Source organism: Thunnus thynnus, chromosome 10 (genome assembly GCF_963924715.1).
Source record: "Thunnus thynnus chromosome 10, fThuThy2.1, whole genome shotgun sequence".
Classification (NCBI taxonomy): domain Eukaryota; kingdom Metazoa; phylum Chordata; class Actinopteri; order Scombriformes; family Scombridae; genus Thunnus; species Thunnus thynnus.
The window spans coordinates 32,372,421-32,395,191 of NC_089526.1; the positions used below are offsets into that span (position 1 = coordinate 32,372,421).

Here is a 22,771-nt window from a genome sequence, read left to right on the forward strand (position 1 = left end):
CATTTTTGATAATTCCTACAAGATCAAATCGGGGCTCACTCTGGCTGTATGGACATTACCTTTGCACTCAGTTAGCGCCCCTGATCCACAACATATAAGTGTATATGGACTGCATTGCGATGGTATACTGGCTCACGGTGCAGATGCTCACGGGGGAGTCGGGGCTGAACCATGCAGCGGATAAAGCAACATAATATACCTTAGTCCGACCTGTCACCCAGTCTCCTCCGCCGGGAGAAGCTGCAGATTCGGTGTCGGTGTGTCCCCTGGTCCGGTGTGTTGCCCCCTGTTGCTTTAAGCAGTGCGTCCTGCCGTCCGACAGGAGGCGTGTCTCCCCTACGGCCGGAGCGCAGAGCTACCAGATGCAAGTGCGGGGGAAGCGACTCGGTTCCTCCATAGAAACAAATCAACTTCTTTGTGCTGCTCTGGTGACTCTTCCCTGCTCCTGCTCTACCTATGGTAAGCCCATTATTTTGAACTTTACATTTAAACATGTGTTTCGCTGCGTTTTCTCTGCATTTTCGCGCGTCATATCTTTTCAGGAACATGTTATATCTTTGGAAACAGATGAGACCAAAGTAAAAGCTTCTTCCACATCGTTTCCGACCGGCAAGACGCACAGAAAACACTGTAACGCACCTCGCCGGTCAGGTTTGAAGTTCATTGGTGAGTTAATATGGGCAAAGCCGCTTGTAATCTGCGCATCCGGAACGCAGAGAATACTTAAATGTCTCAAAAATAGTCACCGACTTGTGTTTTAATAAGCCTTGGAGAGACGTGACCTCCCGTGTCTTTGCCCGACCTCTATTTGGAGACGCTTGTCACCTTTTAGAGTTCCTCCTCCTCCTCCTCCTCCTCGCGCTGATGCCTTCACTGTTGTGGGCTTGAAAGTCATTATGGGGGTCGTTAAATGCCTGCCGTGATCTGCTTTATGAATGATCCGTAGATAACGTCTCTAGTTCATGGGGCTGGTTGGGAACTCACGGAGACGAGCCGCGCATTTAAATCTCATAGTTGATGAGCACATTAGCTTTAAATCAACTTTATCATCACGCAGCGCTGCCCGGTGGAGAGGCTCCGCTCAGCCGGTTTAAAAGCCCTTTTCAAACGCACAAAGGGGCATTTGTTGAGCTGTAGATCTACAGTATCTCTAAAAAAGCGGAATGTAGGAAAATCCGGATGAGTGTATGAATTGGTGCCAACTGCTTTTTTCACCTGCCAACCCTGCAGATTCCATAAGCACCTTTCTGCCCGTTACGCACGGCTATCAGAGAACTGCGGCTTTGTGCTCATAAGGTTAGTTCCTTCTTAGAATCTTTGTGAGTTTAAAATGCAGCACCGATTTACTCTTTGCACGCTGAGAGACACACAAGTCTAAGACATGTCATTTCGTTTTGTTCATTAGTTACATATTGTCTCAGAAAATCTACCGACGGCATCTGAAATTTGCGGATTTTATAAGAAAATAAAAATAATTTAAAAAACACAGCATAGCTTATTTTAAAACCTCGAAAATCAACTTGCATGTTCCACTGCATGTTGTGCTAGTTGTGTGTTGTTCCCCAGGGTAAATTATATCCTAACGACTTAATGGTAATTGCGGTTGTCATCTTTCTAAAGTTACATTTTGCCTTTTTACACATCTGACTTTAATACATTTCAGCTTTCCAAAAATGTTGGGCAGTCAGTCTGGGTAGTTATTTGGGTGTTGACAATGGTACCTGAATGTCAGTGTGGAAACAGGCGGTATAGAGATACAATATTTAACCTTTAAGTATGGACTGTATCATCATATGGACTCGGTCCAAACAGAATGCCCGCTGCTAATTACGGAGACCAGTGAACAAGGGAGGCTGGGAAAATATATGAGAGCAGATGAGGAGCCCCGGAGTCGCTGTCCATGGTGCTAAAACCGTATCAATGCAAAGACTTCTTTTAAACAGAGTCTCTGTCCTTGGTGCTGAAAACTCCTCACTGCAAAGACTCATCGTTAACATAGATGCTGTCCATGGTGCTGAAACCTTTTCAATGCAGACTTCATCTTTAAAAAAAAATGCAGTCTTTGTTATTGGTGCTGAAAACTCCTCAAAGCAAAAACATGTTCAAATCAAATTCTATCAGCTGTGGCCTAAATGTTAAGCAGTTTACTTCATTTAGAGGCTGTCTTATTCATTCACAATCTATGTTATATATTACATTATCTTATGTGTAGAAAGTGCATTTTACCGTATGTTAGTGTTTTCCCGAAAACACTCTTTTCATATTTCTATTTATATGTTGCTGACTGTTCGCATTATGGTGACACCGACTAAAGGCCAACTTGATTTCATTTAATTTTCTCCATGTTTAAACCAGCTTGACCTATAGAAATGCAGCTTATCAGATCATGTTTATGTTGGGAAGTTTACAGAAGGACTGTATTAGGTCCCATTAACCAACTGGCATTTGACTGGAAACTCTGAATGAACATTTACTGACATAAAAGGACAAAAAAACATCTGTGCTTCTATCTCTAGTAAAAAATAACTTACACGGTTGTAAAAACGTTATGGAATTTTCCAACTAAGCGTTTGATACAGCCCAGGAAGGGAAAATATTGAATATGACACTTAAATTTCTCCGCCTTACTGACCATGTAAGCACCGTCGGTAGTTGAATAGACTAAAGGAGCCGATGTAGTACTTCTTCCGATGTTTGTCAGACGACTAACATTTAATTAAAATTTTGACGGTGAGAGTTGGCTCGCATCTAACAGACTCCACAGTCTCAGGAAAAGTCGAAAATAAAAAAAGTAATAATTTCAAAGACAGAGCATGAGTTCTGAAATATAACGGGAGGCGAGCAGAGGCTATTCATCATGTTGAGTGTACAGTGACAGGTTTGCTTCACGGAGTCCACACAAGAGTCCAAGCTTGAGTGACTCCGATCAAACGCAGGCGATCTTTTCAAATTCATAGATTGGCTTTTATACGGCGGCGCTCCACTGCCAGCAACAGCCACTGAACCGAACCGAGGAAAAAATCTGAGGGAAAACCGGAGAGCGGCGGCTGGCTGGCCGGGGACACGACATCAGGGAAACAGAAGGAAGAGAGGAAGGAAGGGGGGTGGGGGGGAGGAGTGGGGGAGGCATGACAATTTCGGCAGGCGATATAGATCAAAGGGCGAAGTGTGGTCAGCAGTAGCCGAGAAACATGCCCGATCCTCCCTGTGCGCTCTCCCACTACTAGGGTTGGCTCGACGTCAGATGCTGTGCGGCAGTGCAGCAGGAGGAGCTCGGGCTGGCGAGGCTGCTGAGACCGCCGTTTCACTCACTCACTCACACTCTCACTCGGTCACGCTGGATGTCCACAAACCTCCGCTCTCCCCCTCTCACCCCCCTCCAATCTGTGCCTGTGTCTTTCAGTAGATGGATTTCTTCAAGCTCTGCCCTGCCTAACATGGATGCCCCGCCACCTCCACCACCACCACCTCTACCATCATCTTCCTCAGCTGAGTCGGAGGGCTGTTTCTTCTTGGCGCAGTGAGCTGGACACGCAGTGTTTTTTGCCAAATGGATGTGGGGAAACCGTTGCCCAGCCCGCCGGTGGTGATCATGCCATGATCTTGCAGCCGCCTTGCTTCACGTTAAAAGGGGTGAAAGAGAAAAAAAAATCTGGGGAATATACCGATTCAGGGAATAAAAATCCTGTGCACCACACAAGCACCATGAAGATTACCTCCCTGCTGATATTTAATGCGAGATTCAGGTGCACCGTCAGGCTTCTACTGCTGCTATTACACTGTGTGGGATATTCTCATGGGATGCCACACGTCTTGAGATTTGGTGAGCTACTTCTTTTTTTCCCTCTCATGTATCCCGAAAAGTTTGAATGATGCGTTTTCATCCCCATAATGCATGTTTCTCACATCCCGACCTGTTGGAGACTCACTTTCCCTCTCTTCCCTCACCCGTGGGAAATAGTTGAAGTTGCTGTTCAGAGTGTTTGACAGCAGTTTGCAGTGTAACAAGGTTTCACAGGAGCAATAGCATGAGAGTGTAGTGTATCCAGCGAGGAGGCACAGAACTGCTCTACTAGTGTAAAGCCACCAAAAACACAAATGAAGATAATGATCTGTAAGTTTACAAGTGAACCGCTGGACAGTCTGTAACTTGTTGCTACTTAGAAAGTTTGACATTTAAAAGGTTTAAAGTTGGCAGTTGATATGAATACCTCTCCCTCCATACCCCCGTGAGTGTGTGTGTAAGTGAAAAGTGCGCACAATGTATGCTGGGAGTGATATGTTTAAGACTTCATGTCACCAGCTTATGTTTGTGTGTATGAGTGTGTGTGTATGTGCTAGATATCATGGTTTTAGACACAGTGCTTTGGTGTTTTTTGTTATTCATGAATTCATAATGTACTGTATTTACATGTAGTAGTGCTGTGTAAATGTATGTGTGTGAGAGAGAAACAGAGAGACTGTTATTTGTTATAGCTGCATCTGTTAATGCTTTTTGCAAAGTGTAAGATCATTTTTAACACTATGCCTAGCCATATTTTTATTCTAGAAATTGTATTCTGCTGTAAGGCATATTTTTTTAACCTTGATTTCCCCCCTACAGTATGTAGCTTTGAGCAGGAAAAAAAAAACATATTTCATCACTATATGGCAATACCCTGTGCTTGTTCCAGCACTTGATTGCAGCTATATGATGCTCCTACAAACTGAAATATTCCACTCTAAGTCGACATGTGTTTTGTGGCTTCACCGTTTTTTTATGCCGACTGTTATACACACATTTCCTTTGATTGAGGCCTGCGTGCAACATACGGTTTTAATGCTAAACCCAGCTGTCAGGTGAGTTGAAGAGGTTAAGACCACTGACTTACATCACACACTTTGACTGTAACCACAGAGAAGACCAGCATTAAAGAAAGAAACACACTGTAGAAACTGCTAAGCTGTGCAAGTTATTAGAGAATCTTTGATTTAATTGATCTTATCAGTCAGGGATTTTATCATTTATTTCATGTATTAAAGTCAAGAAAAAAAATACACACACACGCACGCACGCACAGAACGACAAGGACATACACAGATACAGAAATATACACACAGTGCTACTGTGACATACAGATGAATGAATACTGACACATTTTTGTTGAGTAATCCAACCATTTTTATTTTTATTGATTGGAAAAAACTGCACTGGTACTGAACAGAAGAAAAATTGTCAATGATTTAATAACACAGAAATGTACATTTCTTTAATTTACAGATGCAAATTGATGAGGGGCTGATTGATTTTTCTGCAGATGGAACTAACTGTAGGCTGCGAACCAGATTTAGAGGCGTGTGAAAGAAGTAGACTGAGAGGTAGGTAGGTAGATAGATCGGTCATCCAGTCCGTGTGTAGAGGGGAGTACAGTGTGCTGGGGGAAACACCCTGCGCCCCATTATATCCCATTATATCATCACAGTCCTTTATTGCACCTTAGTTAAATAGGTCTGTATTTGACGACAGCAGCAGAATCACAAGCACTCAGCACAGGCTGGAGCTAAACAGTTACAACCTGAATTTGTCTGTCGGACAACATGTCTTTGATTACATTTAGTCCTCCTCTCTTCCTTTGCCAAGGCACTTTTATTAGCTACCAGCCTCTCTGTATTGACAGATCTGTTCAGCAGGCATCTGTAGTGTGACAGATTGGAGTTTTAGTTGCAGGAACATTTATAAGGGGTAAATCAGGGGCTCAGGATATCTATGTTGGTTGAGTTAACCCTCAGTGTAATTACATTAGTAATTACGTTACATTAATTACAGTACATACATAATTACAATAACACAAACTGTGCAGCAGAACACTAATATTTATATTTATATTATATTATTATTACATTAGATTATACTATATATATATATATACATATCTCCAGTAGTTTAATAATGAACTTCCATATTGATGATTAAAAAAGATTAAAAAACAATATTGTATAAGTAAAGCTCCAAAATCACTGGATCCTACACTTCCCATGGTGCAAGTCAACAGTGTATTTTATTAAACCCCCCTTAGTATCATAGAACTAGTAGAACTACCAGTGACAGGTAAACTGATCTGTGATGAGTGGTCCTTTTTTCATTCACTCACTGAACATGACATTCCTGATTCTGGAGGCTCAGGAGGCTGTAGGGTAACTAGCAAGAAAGACTCTTGATGTGGTAAACATGCACTGTTTAAATGTATACTCTCTGGCATTACTGACTGTTTAAACAAGATCAAGGAGTGTATCTTTTAAATATGAGCAAATTACCTATTAATATGAGCTATGTCTAACACCTTGACTTTTTCACTGTTAAAACTCTGGTACATTTTTTAGCAATTGGATTTTAACTTGACGAATGAGATTCCCTCTGCTTGCCGAGCAGCTCTGACTCTGAGAAACAGTTTTAAAGAGCTTGCTATTAATGCAATAATCCCACTATAAAGTTTCTGGATGTGTTTTGACCATTGATGTGTTGCAACTATTCTTCAAAGTAGGCGCTTGCAAACGGTTCATCTCACTCAGTTGTTTGAAGAATTATGGTGCAAAAGTGATGGATAACTAAATTGCATTTCCATTTTGAAATTCAAGCACAACAAGAAAAAAAGCTCAGAGTAGGAACTTTATAGCACAGCTGTTGTTTTTAATCAATCTGACCAGCTCTCGGTGATAAAAAAAAAAAGAAGCTTTTTACAGATTCCCAGAGAGAGTTCTTAAAAGACCTTTGGAGCAGAGATGATTTTTTGAAACAGCTATGCTGGGGATAAGGACATAGAATAAGAATAAGAGAGTTCAGACGGTGTGATTGGCTGGGACTTACTTTGCTTATGTATACTGTAAGTGTGTGTTGAAGACGGATGCTGGAATGCTGACATCCACTGATGACAGAAACTAAATAACTGAATCTTGTTGAGGCCCACTGAAGATAAAGTTTGATACAGATCAGCTGTAAGCAGTGATGGACTGAACCACAGTAACATGTGACCTGCCAGCTCTGTGACTATAACTCTAGTCGGCTGGGTCTTCTGAAATGCTCTGGAGTTATTGGGGAGTTGAATTGCAGACATGTGAGGTCAGGATATTGGATTAATTATGTGGAGGAGGGGGCATATGCAGGGTCACCTCACAGGAATACAGCAGAATGTATGTCACATATTCATTGCATGAGCCAGTGGTAGAAAGCACACTGTTTAGCTGTTTAGAAAAGCAACATTAACAAAAAAAATTTTGAGGTCAAGGAAGTGGTTACAACAGTATGGAAAGTCACGGATTATCTACAAAATGTTTCATCAAAGCCACAGAGTCATGGAGACCCACAAGGTTCCTCGCATTCAGGAACCAATTTGAAGCAGTATTACTGTATCTATAAATACATCAATATATACTGGCACTCTATGTCTTTGTGATCTCTGCACAGCAGAGATTGAATTAGGCGTCTTAGCACTGGCTGCTGGGGTCAGAATTAATATGAAGGTCATCGTCTAATGGGGCAGATGAGCTAAAGGTTGCAGGTCAAGGCTAGAAAAACTCCTGCCTTCTGTCTGAGAAGCTCGCCTGTCGATAACTGAACAGAAAAGTTGACATTTTCCTCCAGGCATCCAATGGCTGGCTCTGGCCCCCGCTTCACTGATGCCTTGTAAATAAGGTGATTTGTGGAGAACGCAAGCTGCTTAGAAACAATGTGTGGTTAAGCGGATCATTGTGCAATAGAGAGCATTAGGTATGAAATGGGAGGTGACAATCACAGCATTCTTCAACGAACAAGCTAATTTCCCTAATCATCTTTTTTATTTTTTTGGAGATAGACCTGATTGTAATGAACACATATAACGCTTTCATAGCTGTAAATACTGGACCAAAAACTGACCAAATATGTATAAATCCACAGCTGAAAATAGTACTCCAAAAATATACTATTTTCTGTCGGATGGAGTAGTGTTCAGGGTCATGGGATATGTTGAAAAAAATAAAAATAAAATAAAGAGCAAACAGAAAAATTCATCCCCTCAGTTCTACAGAGTGTTTTAGCCTCTTTCAGTTATTAATTTTGGTTTTCCACTGTGTAACTTTGCTGTTTTTGTTCAGTCTCAGTGCTCTCATCAACCTAGTCTCCAGCAGCTGCAGGCAGCTGTTTTCAGTGAATAAGCTCTAATAAACCCACTGTACACTACCTGCCCAGCACCAAACAAGACAAACAAACAGAGAAACAGCAAAGAACACCTCATTTCAAAAACATTCTGTGAACAAGTACAGGAACAACAAAAAATAACTCTGTTGTCTGTGTCTTTCAAAACGGCTGTCACAAAAACAATTCATATGAATGTTTTCTCATCTGCCACATCTATGGTTAAGGTTTGGTTATGTTTAAGCAACTAAAGCTATGCTAAGAGACAAACATTGACTGTAGGAGACATGAACATCACTCTCTACTGTCAAAGTCAGACAGTTGTATGTTTGACCATCCACCTACCCTAAATGGTTTTGTGGTGCTTTAACAATGCTATGCTGTGTCTGTCTTTGTGTTGAAAGATGACAGAGGTCACCTGTCCAGAAAAAATTATAAATATAACGGTTTGAGCATGTAAAGAAACAACTGATGTTGTCACTTTCCTGGTGAGGACAGTCTCTCTATGACACTTGAATTGTATCAGAAATATTGTGATCGATGCAATATGGTAATACAATACCATTTGTACAAATAATATGCTATTTTACTCCTTCATAGGCAAGTAAGTGAGTCTTAGACTAACAAACTAAGACTTATGAATTATGGAACCCATGGGCTATAATTGTCCACTGCTGGGCAGGATTGTGAGGGGCAAGGTGCTGGTTTGCTTTATGGCCCAACACAGAGAGGGCACAAATGGAACTAAAGCTGTCAGAGAGTCTGGCAGTGGCAGATAGTAGAAGGAGAGAAAGTCTGATGGAAAATCACTTCCAACATGTTTATCCACTTCTCAGTACAGAAAAGAGGCCTGGGAGTGGAGGGAGAGGGGTTTCAGAAACCACATGATACAGTGAGAATACATTATTTTATGAAGTAGCCTTTATTAAACCTGATTCACCAAGTCATGGACTGCCCACATGTCTGATACTGATCCTGAGGGTGTAGCTGGATGAGCAGGAGGGGGAGAAAAGCCTTTTTTCAGGCTCAATCTGAGCAGTGTATTCACCCCACACCCATCTGTACATTTGTCAGAAGCCTGACTTCTGACCTTCAGCTCAGAGCCAAAACAAAACACTGCACAAGACCAAACTGGCCTCCTTTCTGTGATACAGAATAGAATGATTGGGTGACACATCCCTATTTTTCCCGCTCTCTGTGTCTGTCTGGAGTGGATTATCTCCTGGCCTGAGTGTATGATGCATCTTTTATTCACATGACCAAATGTGTGTATGTGCAGTGTTGTTCAGTGATGGATTTGTGGCCTTGTTATTGAGTCTTTTCATTGGTAAGGGCATTTTTTCCAGACAATCATCAAGCACTGTGCAGATACATAAACTGCAATATGAATTGGCTTAGATAACTTGCCCAAAGCAGAACTTGTATCATAAGGATTTTTTCTTTTATTTTATCTGTTAATTTGTTTACTTAACATTAAAATTACACAATCTATCAATGCCAAAGACTTCTATGATTTGATTACTTACTATTCTTAATAGAGCTAGATCTTTAGCTTATATCAATATTCACATTCTGTAGATGTGGGATGTTAAGTAACATGAAACTGCATTATATAAATGCCAAAGACATGTTTGAGGTCATTTAGAAATAGTGTCTCCAAATTTGTCCACCAGAGAGCACTGGAAAGTTTAACTTTACACTGTAAAATGTTCTGCTTATTACGTATCATCATCACAGTTCTTTAAACAACTAAATTGTGGCATCATTATTTAATATGTTGTCTAAAATGTGTTAATGTAGAAAAAAGAAACAGGTTACTGATTTTTAAACTCATGTTTTGATATCAGTATCAGCCTCATAAACTCAGTTTCAGTGGCACTCTATTTCTTAACTTATTATGTAATATATGTTATTATGTAAATGTTGATCTTAAGATCTGTCTTCCATCCTTCCCTTTTGGGGAGCATTTTTGCCAACAATATAACACCTTACACCTCAGATTTAAACATAAAATCTACTGTTAGTTATATACAACTAAGGCATGTTTTAGTTTTCCTACACCTTTATCCTAACTTACATAGGTTTAACATTTAAAGATGCTCATTTTATTGACATATACTGTAACACTGGTGATTCCTATTTTGCCATCATGTTTAATATTGCACCATTTCCTTCTGTGTCTAGCTGCTGTAAGGTAATATGCTCACAAAGCAAAAACAATCTCTAGCAACAGTACAATATAAACGACAATAATAATTTCCATGTTTAATATTTGCACTGCCAACTTTGCTAGATTGCCCGCTCTGTTTACTGCTTGTGTTGTCACACTTCTTAAATTTGTGACGCCACATGGGAATAACGCTGCCTGAGAAAAACTGCAACATATTCCACTTGTATTTCCAGGAGGAAGATGACATGAACAGCTTTCCCCAGTTGGCAGACCTTGTTTACAAAAAAATCCAATATGACATGAACATGGCATCACTTGAGCAATGAACAGCTGACTTGCCCACAGTAGTTATCTAATACTGAAAATATGCACTTTTCAGTCAGTGGATAAATGGAATCGAGACAGAAGCATGCAGGTCCCAGTGCAGTGTGTGTGTGATGTTGTGCTGAGTTTAAATTGTTTTTTGGATTCAGCTGTTGGAGACCATGTTTCCCCTGTGGGTGTGTATTGAAGAGCTGCGTTTCCAGTCAACTGAAGCTACATCACGCTTGCCAGTGAAGTAAGAGATGAAATCTCAAACACAATCAATAGTCAGGATGGAAGGAAAAAAAAACAAGAAAATAAGGTTTAGGTTGAAAAATGAAGCAGGTTATGGATTATGAACTGCGGTCTAGTCAGAAAGGCTTACATCAAAGGAGATTGGAGCATTTATATACATTGGCAGAAAAGGCTCTGTGGTTGAGTATGATTATAATATGAATCCAAGCAGCATGTTAAAGATTCAGCAGGGACTGTGATAAAAACCCTCAGGGGTATGAAGCAGAACCCAGCAGAGACATACTGTAGCCCTGAAAAAACACACAATGTGTGAAGCAGAAGATGCCACTGCACGCACCACTTTAGAAATAGCTTAACATGTAGGAAAATATGCTTGTTTGAGCTTGTCCTCCCAAGAAAAACGACCCTAAAGGTCTTAAATTCAGTCGCCAAGAACAACTTATAGTTACATTTGAGTGACAGACGCCATCTAGTAGCTGTAGTAATTATGACCCAAGTGACAGAGTTCAGATGACGTCAATATAAGGTGACTTCCATATTAGGAGGAGGCCGGTTGGGTGGAAGGCTTAGATAGTTAGATGGCAAAGCTGCAGGAGACCACTCCTTGCTTCCCGTTTCCAACCGTGCATGTCATGTTTTCAACCGCAAGTTGGGACATTTTTTAAAAAACTGTAACATGGTGTTTACTGTTGCCATGACGACGAAGGAAGTGGTAACCCCGTTTCAAGTTTTAACCCAAACCATGGTCTTTCCCTAACCGTAACCAAGTGGTTTTTGTGCCTGAACCTAGACCTTGACCCCCCTAGCACTTTCAGTCTTTATGCTAAACAAGCAACAATACTAGCTAACCATATCCTGATTCCAGCTCTGTACTTAACACACAGAATGATACTGAAAAAATCAAATGAGCAAATTGCAGAACAGATGGATGCTGAGGTTTTGGAGGGAGAAATCATCCTCAGCAGCAGCACAATGATCCATACAGTAAGAGTGTGAGCTGTCACATTCAAAAGAGCCCCTCATTGTCTTTGTTCATAATCTTACAATCCCCAATCACATTCGAACTACTCCAGCTCCATGCCTGAACGTGCTCCTCCATTCAGTATACACTCGCTACAGCAACACAGTCAAATCCTCATGCTCAAATGGCTGATTTTCCGGTAATTTGTTTACCCGCTCTTCGTCTTCCCTACTTGAATTAGAAAGCTGAATTAGAAGAAGTGTTAGAAGTCAAGGTTATGCAGTGCTAGCAATGAAGCTATCATTTCAATTAGAAGCATGCTGGTTGAACTACATTTGACCTCAATCAGAGGAAACTAATCTGATTTGATGGAACCATGTTAAGGAGGATATTTTTTAAAGTAAGATACCTTTTAAAAGAAAAAATCAATTTCCTGCACTTTCTGTTTTGAATGGGGAACAGGTATTTGATGCTCGAGTTATTAGTGCGAGACAAGGACACAACAAATCATTTTAACAAGGAATAGCATTCTTGGTAATGCCATTATTGTAATCATCCAAGTCCATTTAATGAAAAAAAAACAAACAAAAAAAAACAAATTCTCCATTCTGTAATATCTTCGTGACATAAACGTCTTGAGCTGTTGCAGATTAATGGGAGACATTTTCTTTTTTTTTACAATCAAATTTTTCCCTTTTTAACTTCAAAGTCCAAACTGCTGCTGAGAATGATCATCCATGACCACTCTTTTCATTTTTGCAGTCTCTTCTCACTGTAACGTGACAGATATGAGGCAAAATCTGCTCTCACTTTCCAGCATATGAGAGAATGTGCACTTATACAAAACCAATAATGCTGAGCACAGGGCTTATATATATTTAGACTGAAATTCACTGCTGTTCCCCTTCAGGTGCCTTTGTGTTCATTATGCCTCTCTGCAGTGTAAGTGTAGTTTATATACTCTACCATCAGCACTTCTTACAACAGTAAGTGCTCTGCAAGAGAGGTCTTTCACTCAAATACAATATATAACAATTTATTATGAAACATGTGAATGCATTCCACTGCAACTCAATTAAAAGCAGGTAGTGTCAGGCAAGGCAAAGGCTGCTTTCTGACATTGAGATGAGTAAAAAGTGTTGCCAAAGCATTCAGGTTACATCTTTAGATATCATGCTGCAGTGATTGCAGGGTAATAAACCTGCAGTAAACCCAGACCCAATACCAGTAGCACAAATGATACCTCTGAATGAACAAAATGAACTCACTTTAACAAAGACAAAAAAACACACATGGATTTATCATGCAAACAAGAATACAGCATGCGATATGCACTGCTGCTCTGGCACACATTCAGATATGCTTCATATAAGAAATTGATGGCAGCGGCATGTGAGTGGAACACTGCCACTTGGAAAAACGCTGGTAGGGTATAGGGATCAGTAAGACTGTGTCCTCTTCAAACACTACAGGGGTGCCCTTGGACAAGGCTCAGTCGCTCTAGAAGAATTCCCCAGCAGCCAACATAGACTGTTGTTCTTCTGATAAGAATGTGTGTGACTTTTACTGCCAAACAGGATGGAGCAAGCACCACTGCTTGTTTCAATGGATGAATGTTAAGGAGCAGAACTTTTGCACACCTGTAGATCGACACGTGCTTCGGAGAAGACTATGGACCAACTAAAGCAGAACAAAGAACTCCCACTCACTTGCGATTAAAAAAGATTTATTCGTCCAATAAAATCTTTTTTATAAGTCTTTTTTTAATTGCAAATAGATGAATGTTAAAGTAGCCAGACTTAAAGGAAAACTATGGTTTATTACAAATTGGGTATTATTATCATTGCTCTGGCCATCGGTTCTATCAGCTTCATTGCATCAGTAACATTGTACATCATTGCTAGGATCCTGGAACACAGTGACATTGCTAAAGAGAAGCCAGGGCAAGAAACACAAGCAGATCAGATGATTAGACAGTTTGGAGACAAGCCAACAGTTTATGTAGATTAACTAAACCACTTTTTTGGAAGTTAAACTGAAAATAAATGCACTCAAAATCTCACTAATAATCCCTCACTGTACAGGACAGCTTGGAGTCTGCAGAACTACAGCAAGTACAGAAAGTCAAGGGTTCATTCTCTGGGAAGCCTAAATGAAAAGGATGAAGCTCATGACCATCTGTCTTAGATTTTGATATTTCCTGTGTAGAAGATAATATTCTGGCCTGAGAGGCACCAGAGAAAAGGTCAGAAGGTCACAAATCATTAACAATGACCTGGACACAATGAATATCTGGCCAGTAGCTGTTGACCTATCTGGCTCTGGAACAAAGTGTCAATGAGCAGAGAGGACTGATAGACTGGCTTTCTAATACTCAAAATAACTTGTTATACAAGTTGTTGGTCAAGCAGAACTTTTGCCTGATGGTGTCACTTGGCAAAAAAGTCATTGGGAGATATCCTCTAGGGACCATGAGTAGACACAGTTAATTTCATGGCAATCCGGCCAGTAGTTACTGAGATATCTTCCTCAAGATCAAAGTGTTGGTTGGACAGAGTTAACCAATGGGTTAACCTGTTCCCCAAATGGACTACATGGTGTAGGAATTAAATAAATGTTAATGCCTGTGAAAGAGAGACAGAGTGAGTGTACTGTATATTTCTCCTGTTATACAGTCCTTGCGAACCTGTTTTTTGCCAGTAGGCATGTTTGCTGAGACGGAAATAAGTTCAGCAGTTTCACAGAATGGCAACACTCATTGTATCATCCTTCATTGAGGGTAACTCAAGCATATGATGTGTCAGTGACTCTTTTTGTGCCCTTGGCAGCAGAGCACGCGTTCTACCATGGCAGCACTTCCCCTTCACTTGTTCTTCCAGTTTATGACGATTTCATACCAAGGAGTGCAGCTTTACTGGCCTTATTTAAACAGATGTAGAGTGCCATGCTCATGTTTATAAGGCTGAGTGTCCTCATTGCGTGTTTCCTGCCAGCCTTATGTGATAAGTAAAATAAAGATTACATTTAACCCTCTCTTGTCACTGTGAATAGTGATTCAACCCTGTTATAAACTCCTAGTTTTACATTGTTATAAAACACTTAACGTCTGTTTGGAATAAGTTGAAGAAGAGCTGTGTAGTTAGCAAGAGCAGCATAGTCCCATCATGGCTCAACAGAAACAGAAAGAAAGGCAAGAACTCACAGAAATCACAGAAAGTTGAACTTCAGCACCAGAAAATCCAAATAAATAGGGTTTGCAGTAATGTTAGATGGACAGGTGATAAAATGTTTAACCATCCCACAACAACTTATGTTCTCTTTCAATATGTCCATGTATTGCTGGTTGTTGTTCTGCTTATTTGCACATTGTAAATGTTCATTTTAGAACTGATAAACCAGTTAAGCATGGAAGATCATTCTTGATCTTTGGAATTGTAGTTTGCCAAACAATCCTAACTCAAGGTCCACTTGCTATAATTTTCTGGAGCTTTTGCTCACACAGTCTTCATACACTCATCAGTGTATCAAGTTGTGATACTGTACAGTGAATGCTTGTAAATTGACCTTGAGTTGGGAAACATTTGCGCTGGGGGGACAATTCAAACTTTACTTGTGGCCTGAAAACTGCTTGGGCCAGTCCTGATCAAAAGAAACTCATCATTAATAGAACATTTTATTTACAATGTACTAATAAAACTGATGGTTTCTTTTAATTTTCTGTTTTTTGGCAAAACGTAAATATCCAGAGAATCTCTCTATTGCCACCCCCCTTCCTTTTCAGTGATAAGAATTGGTAGTATACTTAGATGGTATGTATACTTAGTTCAAAAATCTGCTGCTGATTTTATTCTTTTGTTTGTTATATCATTAATGTTAATTTATTTAAATTGAAGAGGTTAATGTCTATTTAAGTTATTATATTGTATATTGTATATATTGTATATTATAATGTATATTTTATTTTAAGTTGTTGTTTAATGTTAAGATAATTTTCCATTCAAGAATTTTACCATTAAAATTACATTTAGACTGTAAAAGGCCTTTAGCATATTTCTTATAGAGGGTATCAGTCGTGCATCAAATAGTGAATTCCACTGTCATGTCTGCACAGTGTTATATTTTCACAGCTCACTGTCAGTAAATATTGTACAGTAAATACTAGACTACAAGAAAGCAATTAAAAGCTTTGAATGGGTCGATCGGGTTCTGAAGATGTGGTTACAGCAACTGCGCAGGGTTGGTGTAGCATGTGGTGGTGCAGTGGTGGGGCCCAATGTCACATCTTTTCATGGGGCCCAAAATCTCTGACAGTGCCCCTGAAAACACTAGTCTGAAATTGTTGACATAGGCTTTGGGAGAACCCTTGTATCCTAGGATGGGAGTTAAAATGTTTGTGTTTGTGTAGTAATTGTGCCTATGCCTGCATTTGTTAAAATTTACTAGCTTATGATTTATCTATCAACAAAAGTGCAATCCATCATTTCTTGTCTTGCAATCTGATGAAATACATATTTTTTATTAAATTGGTAGAAACAGCAGTTGGCAAACACAATTTTACCTCAAGGTCAATTTGCCTGTTCCAAAGCTTTTGACCACATCATATGATCTTCATCAGCAGATTTGCACAGCATGTAATCACAGATGTTGAAGTTTTTCATTATTCTAAATTTGGAGGTCAACACATATATAATTGAATTCAAAGGCATTTTGGTGACATGTAACAGATCTACAGGGAGCAAAAGCTGTGTAGAAGCGCTTAAAAAGTGAAATCCTTTACATACACCTCACTGTTTATTGTGCAAGTTTCCAAGTGAGATGCCACCACAGTAATCTCAGCTTGTTTACTTCTGCCAACAAGGTTTAGTCTATACAGCTTCATGACATTACATGTAGGTCTGTCAATTTGAATGTGAATACATGCAATAACCATATCCGGCATCCCGGGGATATTACTGGAATGGAAGCATTTCAGTAGCCACGTTATTATATACACGTAAACATAGCCATTGGCCTATACTATAAATCGCTCATATTCAAACTGTCCTCTGATGAGGGATACCTAGGTCTGGTAGTTGTTCTTCTTGCCTAATTTCCTCTGTAACAAATTTTCTCTGTCTACCCATATCTGTGCTATTCTCCTTGCAGGTTTCAGCATGAAAAAATGAAATATTTTACTTAAATGAGTTTATTTGCCTTAGCACTGCCAGTCTGAATTATCAGCTTTCTTTAGCAGAGGTGGCTTTGTGAGCATTACACTGTGTCTTGGCCCACAGCCAACACACTGCTGGTAAATATATTTAAATCAGTGCTAAGCTGCTTAAAATATTCATATTTCACTCATAGCTAGTTTATAGAAATTTGAAACTATCTCAGGCTGGCCAAATCAGTTACATGGATAAAAATATATATATATCATTTCACATTTTTGGGGAACAAAGAGAGCGGGAGCTGGTGAGCGGTGGCGAGGCGTTAAGCCCCCGTGCACAGTGTGTGTTTTTTCTGATATGGCTGGCTTTAGATGCTCTGTCTCTCCAGGCTGAGAGGGCAGGATGCCATGTTCCTCTCAGGCTCATGATATTGCCACGCGTGAAGACGTTTAATGCGCCACATGAAATGATTATTCTAAAAGCCGATTCTCTGCATCCTTCCCTCGGCTTGAAACAGAAAGTCTCTGCTTGCCGTTGGTTTTGTCAAATAAGGCATGTATGTGTATGTAATTAGTCTTAGATGCTGACTGTGGCTGAGCTGGAGGTGACTTACCGTGATGGAGACGCTCTGTTCCTGCTGTGCTGGAACACACTGAGGACATAAGTGACCGATCCATTCCCTGTATCACTGTGACGGTAATACAAGCCAGGACTTCTCATGACACACTGTCCTCTGCTCTGACTATTGTCCTGTTGCCATCATGACTCTGATGCACGTGAGGGTTGAGGCTGTCTAGAGTATAGATGCATAGGGCTCAGCAAAAAACACAGCGGTCGTCCAGCAAAAAAGTTGAATCAGGCTCAACTTTTGCTGGAATACAACATGATGACATCCGACAAGGCGTTATGTTGGCCAATCATGTAAGTGAGTGATCAGACTGAAGACGCTCACGGAAAGAAGAACCTTGTTTACCATGTAGCATTGTAGCATTCCACTGTTTACTGAGGAACTGTGAAGATGGAAGAGAGACTCATTGCTGCTGTATGACCTTTCCAGAGCTGTAACTCTGCAATGAGGGAGTAAAAAGACATAAATCGTTGTGCACTTGCTTGGTGTTGTATTGGGCTGGAAGTCGGAATATCTGGTTGGTATTTCTACTTGTACTACGATCAGATAGGTCACACAAATGGGCCATGTAGTAACATGTCCACACCTCCACAGAACCCTGTGTGGTAGTGCCATATTGCTGGATTTTGTCTGAATGCTGCCTTATTTATGATCTCTGCGCTGGTGCATTGTGATGGTTATTATTCATATGACCACAAGTCACTTGAAAGTCACTCTGAAAAATGTAAACTAAGTTGGTTCTAAACATTTCAATGAATGATAGATGCTGAATGATCACTGTGTGCAAATGTTTAGCACTGTGAAACTAAGCTAAGTGATTCTTAACTTTAACTTTTTAATTTTTAATCCAAAATAAACTTGCTAGGTTGCAGAGATTTTTGAGTCAATACTGGTGTCCACATGTGTGTAAAAGAACCAAAACAATGAATTTTGATTCTCGGTGGGTTCTGCAGTACTATTAGCAAACATTTTCACAAGAATTCAATGTTAATATGAAAATGTTTGCTTTAATGAAGCTTCAAATAAAGAATAACAGCCTTTAACACTTTCCATGCCAGGTTCATGGCAAAAACATGTGAAATGAATCAAAAAGTCAGTAGAAACTTCTCAAATCCCTTTTGCCGTGTAATTCACCTATCCAACTGTATTTTCTCACCTGACTCTGTCATACAGTTGTTCTGTTCAAAAATGTGTGACTTTTCCTTGAATCTAGACAAATGGCTGGTAAGGCAGTGTTAACTGCTGAACTGATGGTAAATTTGACATTACTTCCAGTGAAAAGAGGCACAAATAATGTTAAACCTGTCTATGGAATTTGCGCAACAAGCTGTGCAAAATGCAAAACCTATGGATCTCCAATATGGTTGCCAGAGGGGACATTTCATCACTTGATAGTCCTCTGTTTCTGTTCGAGTCTTCCAGATGTCTCTATCCTTCTTCCCACTGCCTGGGAGACAGGTGTTTGGAGACCAGAGCTGTATATATTCTAAGTAAAAGCCTCTGATTGAGAATGGCAGAGAAGCCTCTCCAAGTCAATAACTCATTTGGAAGGGGTTATGAATTAGAATGATCTTGCTGAGGGGAAGGTAGACTCCAGCCCATATCCTGCCTCGAGTCACTAAAGAAACTGGAATAATAATCCTCCAGGAAAATCGATGGCAGAATGCAGCGCCGCGGGGACGAATACCAGCACCGGCCTCTTTCTGCACCACACAACTCTTATCTGTCAATCGGTTGAATTTCTGCTGATACGCCATAAATCCAATTCCCTGAAATGTCATATTAAAATTTCAGGCCATTTGGATTGGCTTGTGGATGGAGGATGACAGCTTCCCTCTCCCAGGGGCTGGGATTATATGTCAATAATATCCTCAATGCCAGGGCGGTTCTTTCATTAGCTTGTATTTAGATTGAAGTGCCATCCATAATATGAGAGCCTGCTGCTGCGTCTGTAAGTGTCTCAAAATTGTGTGTGTGTGTGTGTGTGTGTGTGTGTGTGAGAGAGAGAGAGTGTGTTTGCTTATTTGTACAACAGTCAGGCTCTTTCACGGCTCTCACCCTTAATAGAGTCGTCAGTCCGATAAGTCAGCATCGTGATGTGTTGGGAGATACACAGTGAATGAAATACCAGTGTAGCCTAAAGGTTGCACCATCCCCAAAACTGAGAAGTTGTAGGTTTTTGATCTGCCGATTTTGCTGAAGCACCCATAACTCTGAACCTGTCTTATTTTCACATCTTCAAGCACAAAATCCTTAGTTGTTACTGTGCTAAAGTAAATTTCTGGCCTACTGTCAGGCCTTTCATTGCATCCAAGAACTGTAAACAGCCTCTGAGTGAATGTCTTTTAGGCAATTAATATTTAGTTTAAGTAGTTATTACATTGCAAGCAAAATTAATTAATCAATTTGTCCAAAATTACTCCTTTTAAGTGAAACTTTATTTTAATCACACCTATTTATTTGCTTTTATTACGCATTAAAACATACTAGAATGTAGTTTAATGTAGACTCAAGAACTGCTTATGAATTTGTCAACAACTTGAATTCCTCATAGCATCGATTAATGTTCTATAAACATAACATAATTGGGATCTTATAGTCCTGGACACACTTCTAAGCATTCTTAAACCTGCTTTTCAATGATTTGTGCATGTGTATAAACAGTTAATAAAGACTTTATAACACACTGATTATGTAGTCATACATTTTTATACATGATGACAGCCCTGCGTTATCTGCGGGCATTAATTTTTTATGATTTACTGGAGGAGACCCTAAATTATAGTACATTTCTAACAATTAATTCAGTGTTAATACACAGTTTATACAGATACGATCTGAATAATCTGTCAGAGTCATAACTCCAATGTCCATTGCACATGAACTCTGCTTGGAAATCATACAAAAAAGACAACTCTTTTAACTCTAGATCATCAAAATCATCATGTTTAGGCAGTCACCTTGCAAGTAGGAGCTGCTAACAGACACTCAGGGAAGTTAATCCTCAATCACCTTTGAATAAGACCTGTGCAGTAGTTTTGTTGTGCAGCGCAGGCTGAAAGCCTGACGGATGTTGCAAGTGTTTACATCATGGTCCGATATTGAAGACTAGCGCTTTGAGAATCTTACGAAGTACTTGACAGTAGATGCACATATTTCCTGCCCCATCAGACCTGTTTTAACTATGTCACTGCATTCTAAGATCTCAGCGGTTGCTTTGGTGAGCATTATTTTAACTGATAGATCCAGTGCTAAAAAAATAAAACCCAATTTGTAATAAGCTATAGCTCTCCTTCAATTATTTTCTGTATGTCATTTTCACCCAACTTACTACAAGCCTCCAATCCTGGCACTGGCAGTGGTGTAAAGCAGGGTGGATGTTGTCCTGCAGTTTAAATGCATTAATATAGTTACAGAGCTAGTGACTCTCTGGTTTGCCCTCCAGCTAAAGTACCACACAACACACCGTTGTGTTTCCTGGGTCAGTGGAGCATTTGGTATATGTATCCCTTAGGGTTGCTCCCACAGTTTGTGTCATATTTGGGTTACAGGTCAAAGAATTTAGGGACTTTTAGAGTTGTCTGCCTTAAGCTGCTTCGGTGCTCGACCACCCAGAACCTCCATGGTCATGGTCATGATTTGATGTTTTTTTTTTCCATTACTGTAACACTGAAACAGCCAGGATACTGCAGATTTCAGTTCAGTTTCATTAGCAGACTTTCAAACCAAGAATGGCTAACAAAACAGAAATGAGCTCTTGCAGTGATATAATCATACTGTACAGAATAATGACTAACCTAGTTTCAAAGGACCATAGTGATTTTGCTTGTATAAGCTTATTAAGCACACTTTACATTATTGCAACCATTTTCCAAAGCTTGCCAAGCACAAAGTTTCAGAATGACCTCAGAGTCTTTGGTTTCAGTTCATTCTAGAGCGCTCTGAAAGAGACTTGAAACTTACTGCAGATAGCTGATCCATCCCAGAGAACATTCAGTCACCTTTAGAGCTCTCAGTTTGCATTCAAGAATGTTCTGTACCTCAGACTGGCCTTGAGAGCTAAACAGCTCTCTCAGAGTGACCTTGGTTGCATCACCAAGGAATGTTTTTAAAGTCTTCCTCACTTGAGACTGCACAATGATAATATATTTAACCAAGCCTGATATATCTTATTCCTCTGTCCCAAAATCAGTTAAACAAACAAATGCTCCTGACTGTCACACTGGGTGATATCTTCCTTCATTATGATGAAGATGGGCACTGTAGTTTATTTTGACTCAATCCCACATAATCCTAGCCTGCACTCAATTGCCATTGTCACCTTAAGCAGGAATCCCACTTAAATGGAGTGTGGGCAGCATTGGAGAGAGCAGGTATGATGCTGATTCTGATCAACTGATAGATGTGAAATATGTCTTTATTAATCTATGATGGTACACATTGTATTTTGTTTACACAGTGTCGTTGATTCAAGTAAGCATGTTTGTGTGCCAAATGAAAGTGGAAACCACGCCCACCCAACTCCAACTGGCGCTGTGACAGTCTGGGTTTTGGAATGCATCCAGTAGCAGTTGTTAGGAGCAGTTGACTAAATGTTTTTCACGTCAAATGAAAAAAAAATATGACAATTGTTGTTATTTCTGTAAGTACATCAACCTATACAGCTGCAACAATCTGATGCACACAAGTCATTTTATGTCACTATTTTCTGTAGCTAGCTATGAATGAAGCTGACATCCCCATTTGTTGACTGTTCCTTCAATCGAGGAAAGAGCTGGCAGAAATACTCACTAAAGCACCAACTGTATATTCATTTACAGCTGAAAATAGTCCCCAACAAATGCATTATTTACTCCTGTTAGAGTAATGTTTGCTAACAACTACAGTGTCAAGCTGTGGCTGAGACTATATATTTGTGACTCCTTTTACGTCTTCAGTAGGAACCAATGGGCTTGGGGCTGGGAGCCAAAGACAAAGTATGGAAGGCAAAAAGTGGCCTTTTCATGAGACTGTAATGCCAGCCTTATAGTTTAAGTTTCAATTCATTTTCATAAGAGTGAAAGGTAACCAGTGGCTGCCCGGAGTAAGGAAATTAATCCAACTGAGAGTGCTATGCTTTGGATAAATAGTCGGCAGTAGAGTGATGTTAAGTCAATTT

General features: G+C 40.0%; 1 protein-coding gene across 3 annotated transcripts in view; it reads left to right on the forward strand.

The window, feature by feature from the left end:
* Nucleotides 1-347: 347 nt before the first annotated feature.
* Nucleotides 348-22,771, forward strand: part of grik2 (glutamate receptor, ionotropic, kainate 2) — a 290,842-nt gene continuing 268,418 nt past the window's right edge. For all 3 annotated transcript variants that reach the window (XM_067602509.1, XM_067602510.1, XM_067602512.1), the window contains exons 1-2: nucleotides 348-459; nucleotides 3,404-3,823. In XM_067602509.1, the coding sequence (XP_067458610.1) occupies nucleotides 363-459; nucleotides 3,404-3,823 (517 nt within the window). In that variant the 5' untranslated portion in view covers nucleotides 348-362. The remainder of the gene's footprint in view (nucleotides 460-3,403; nucleotides 3,824-22,771) is intronic.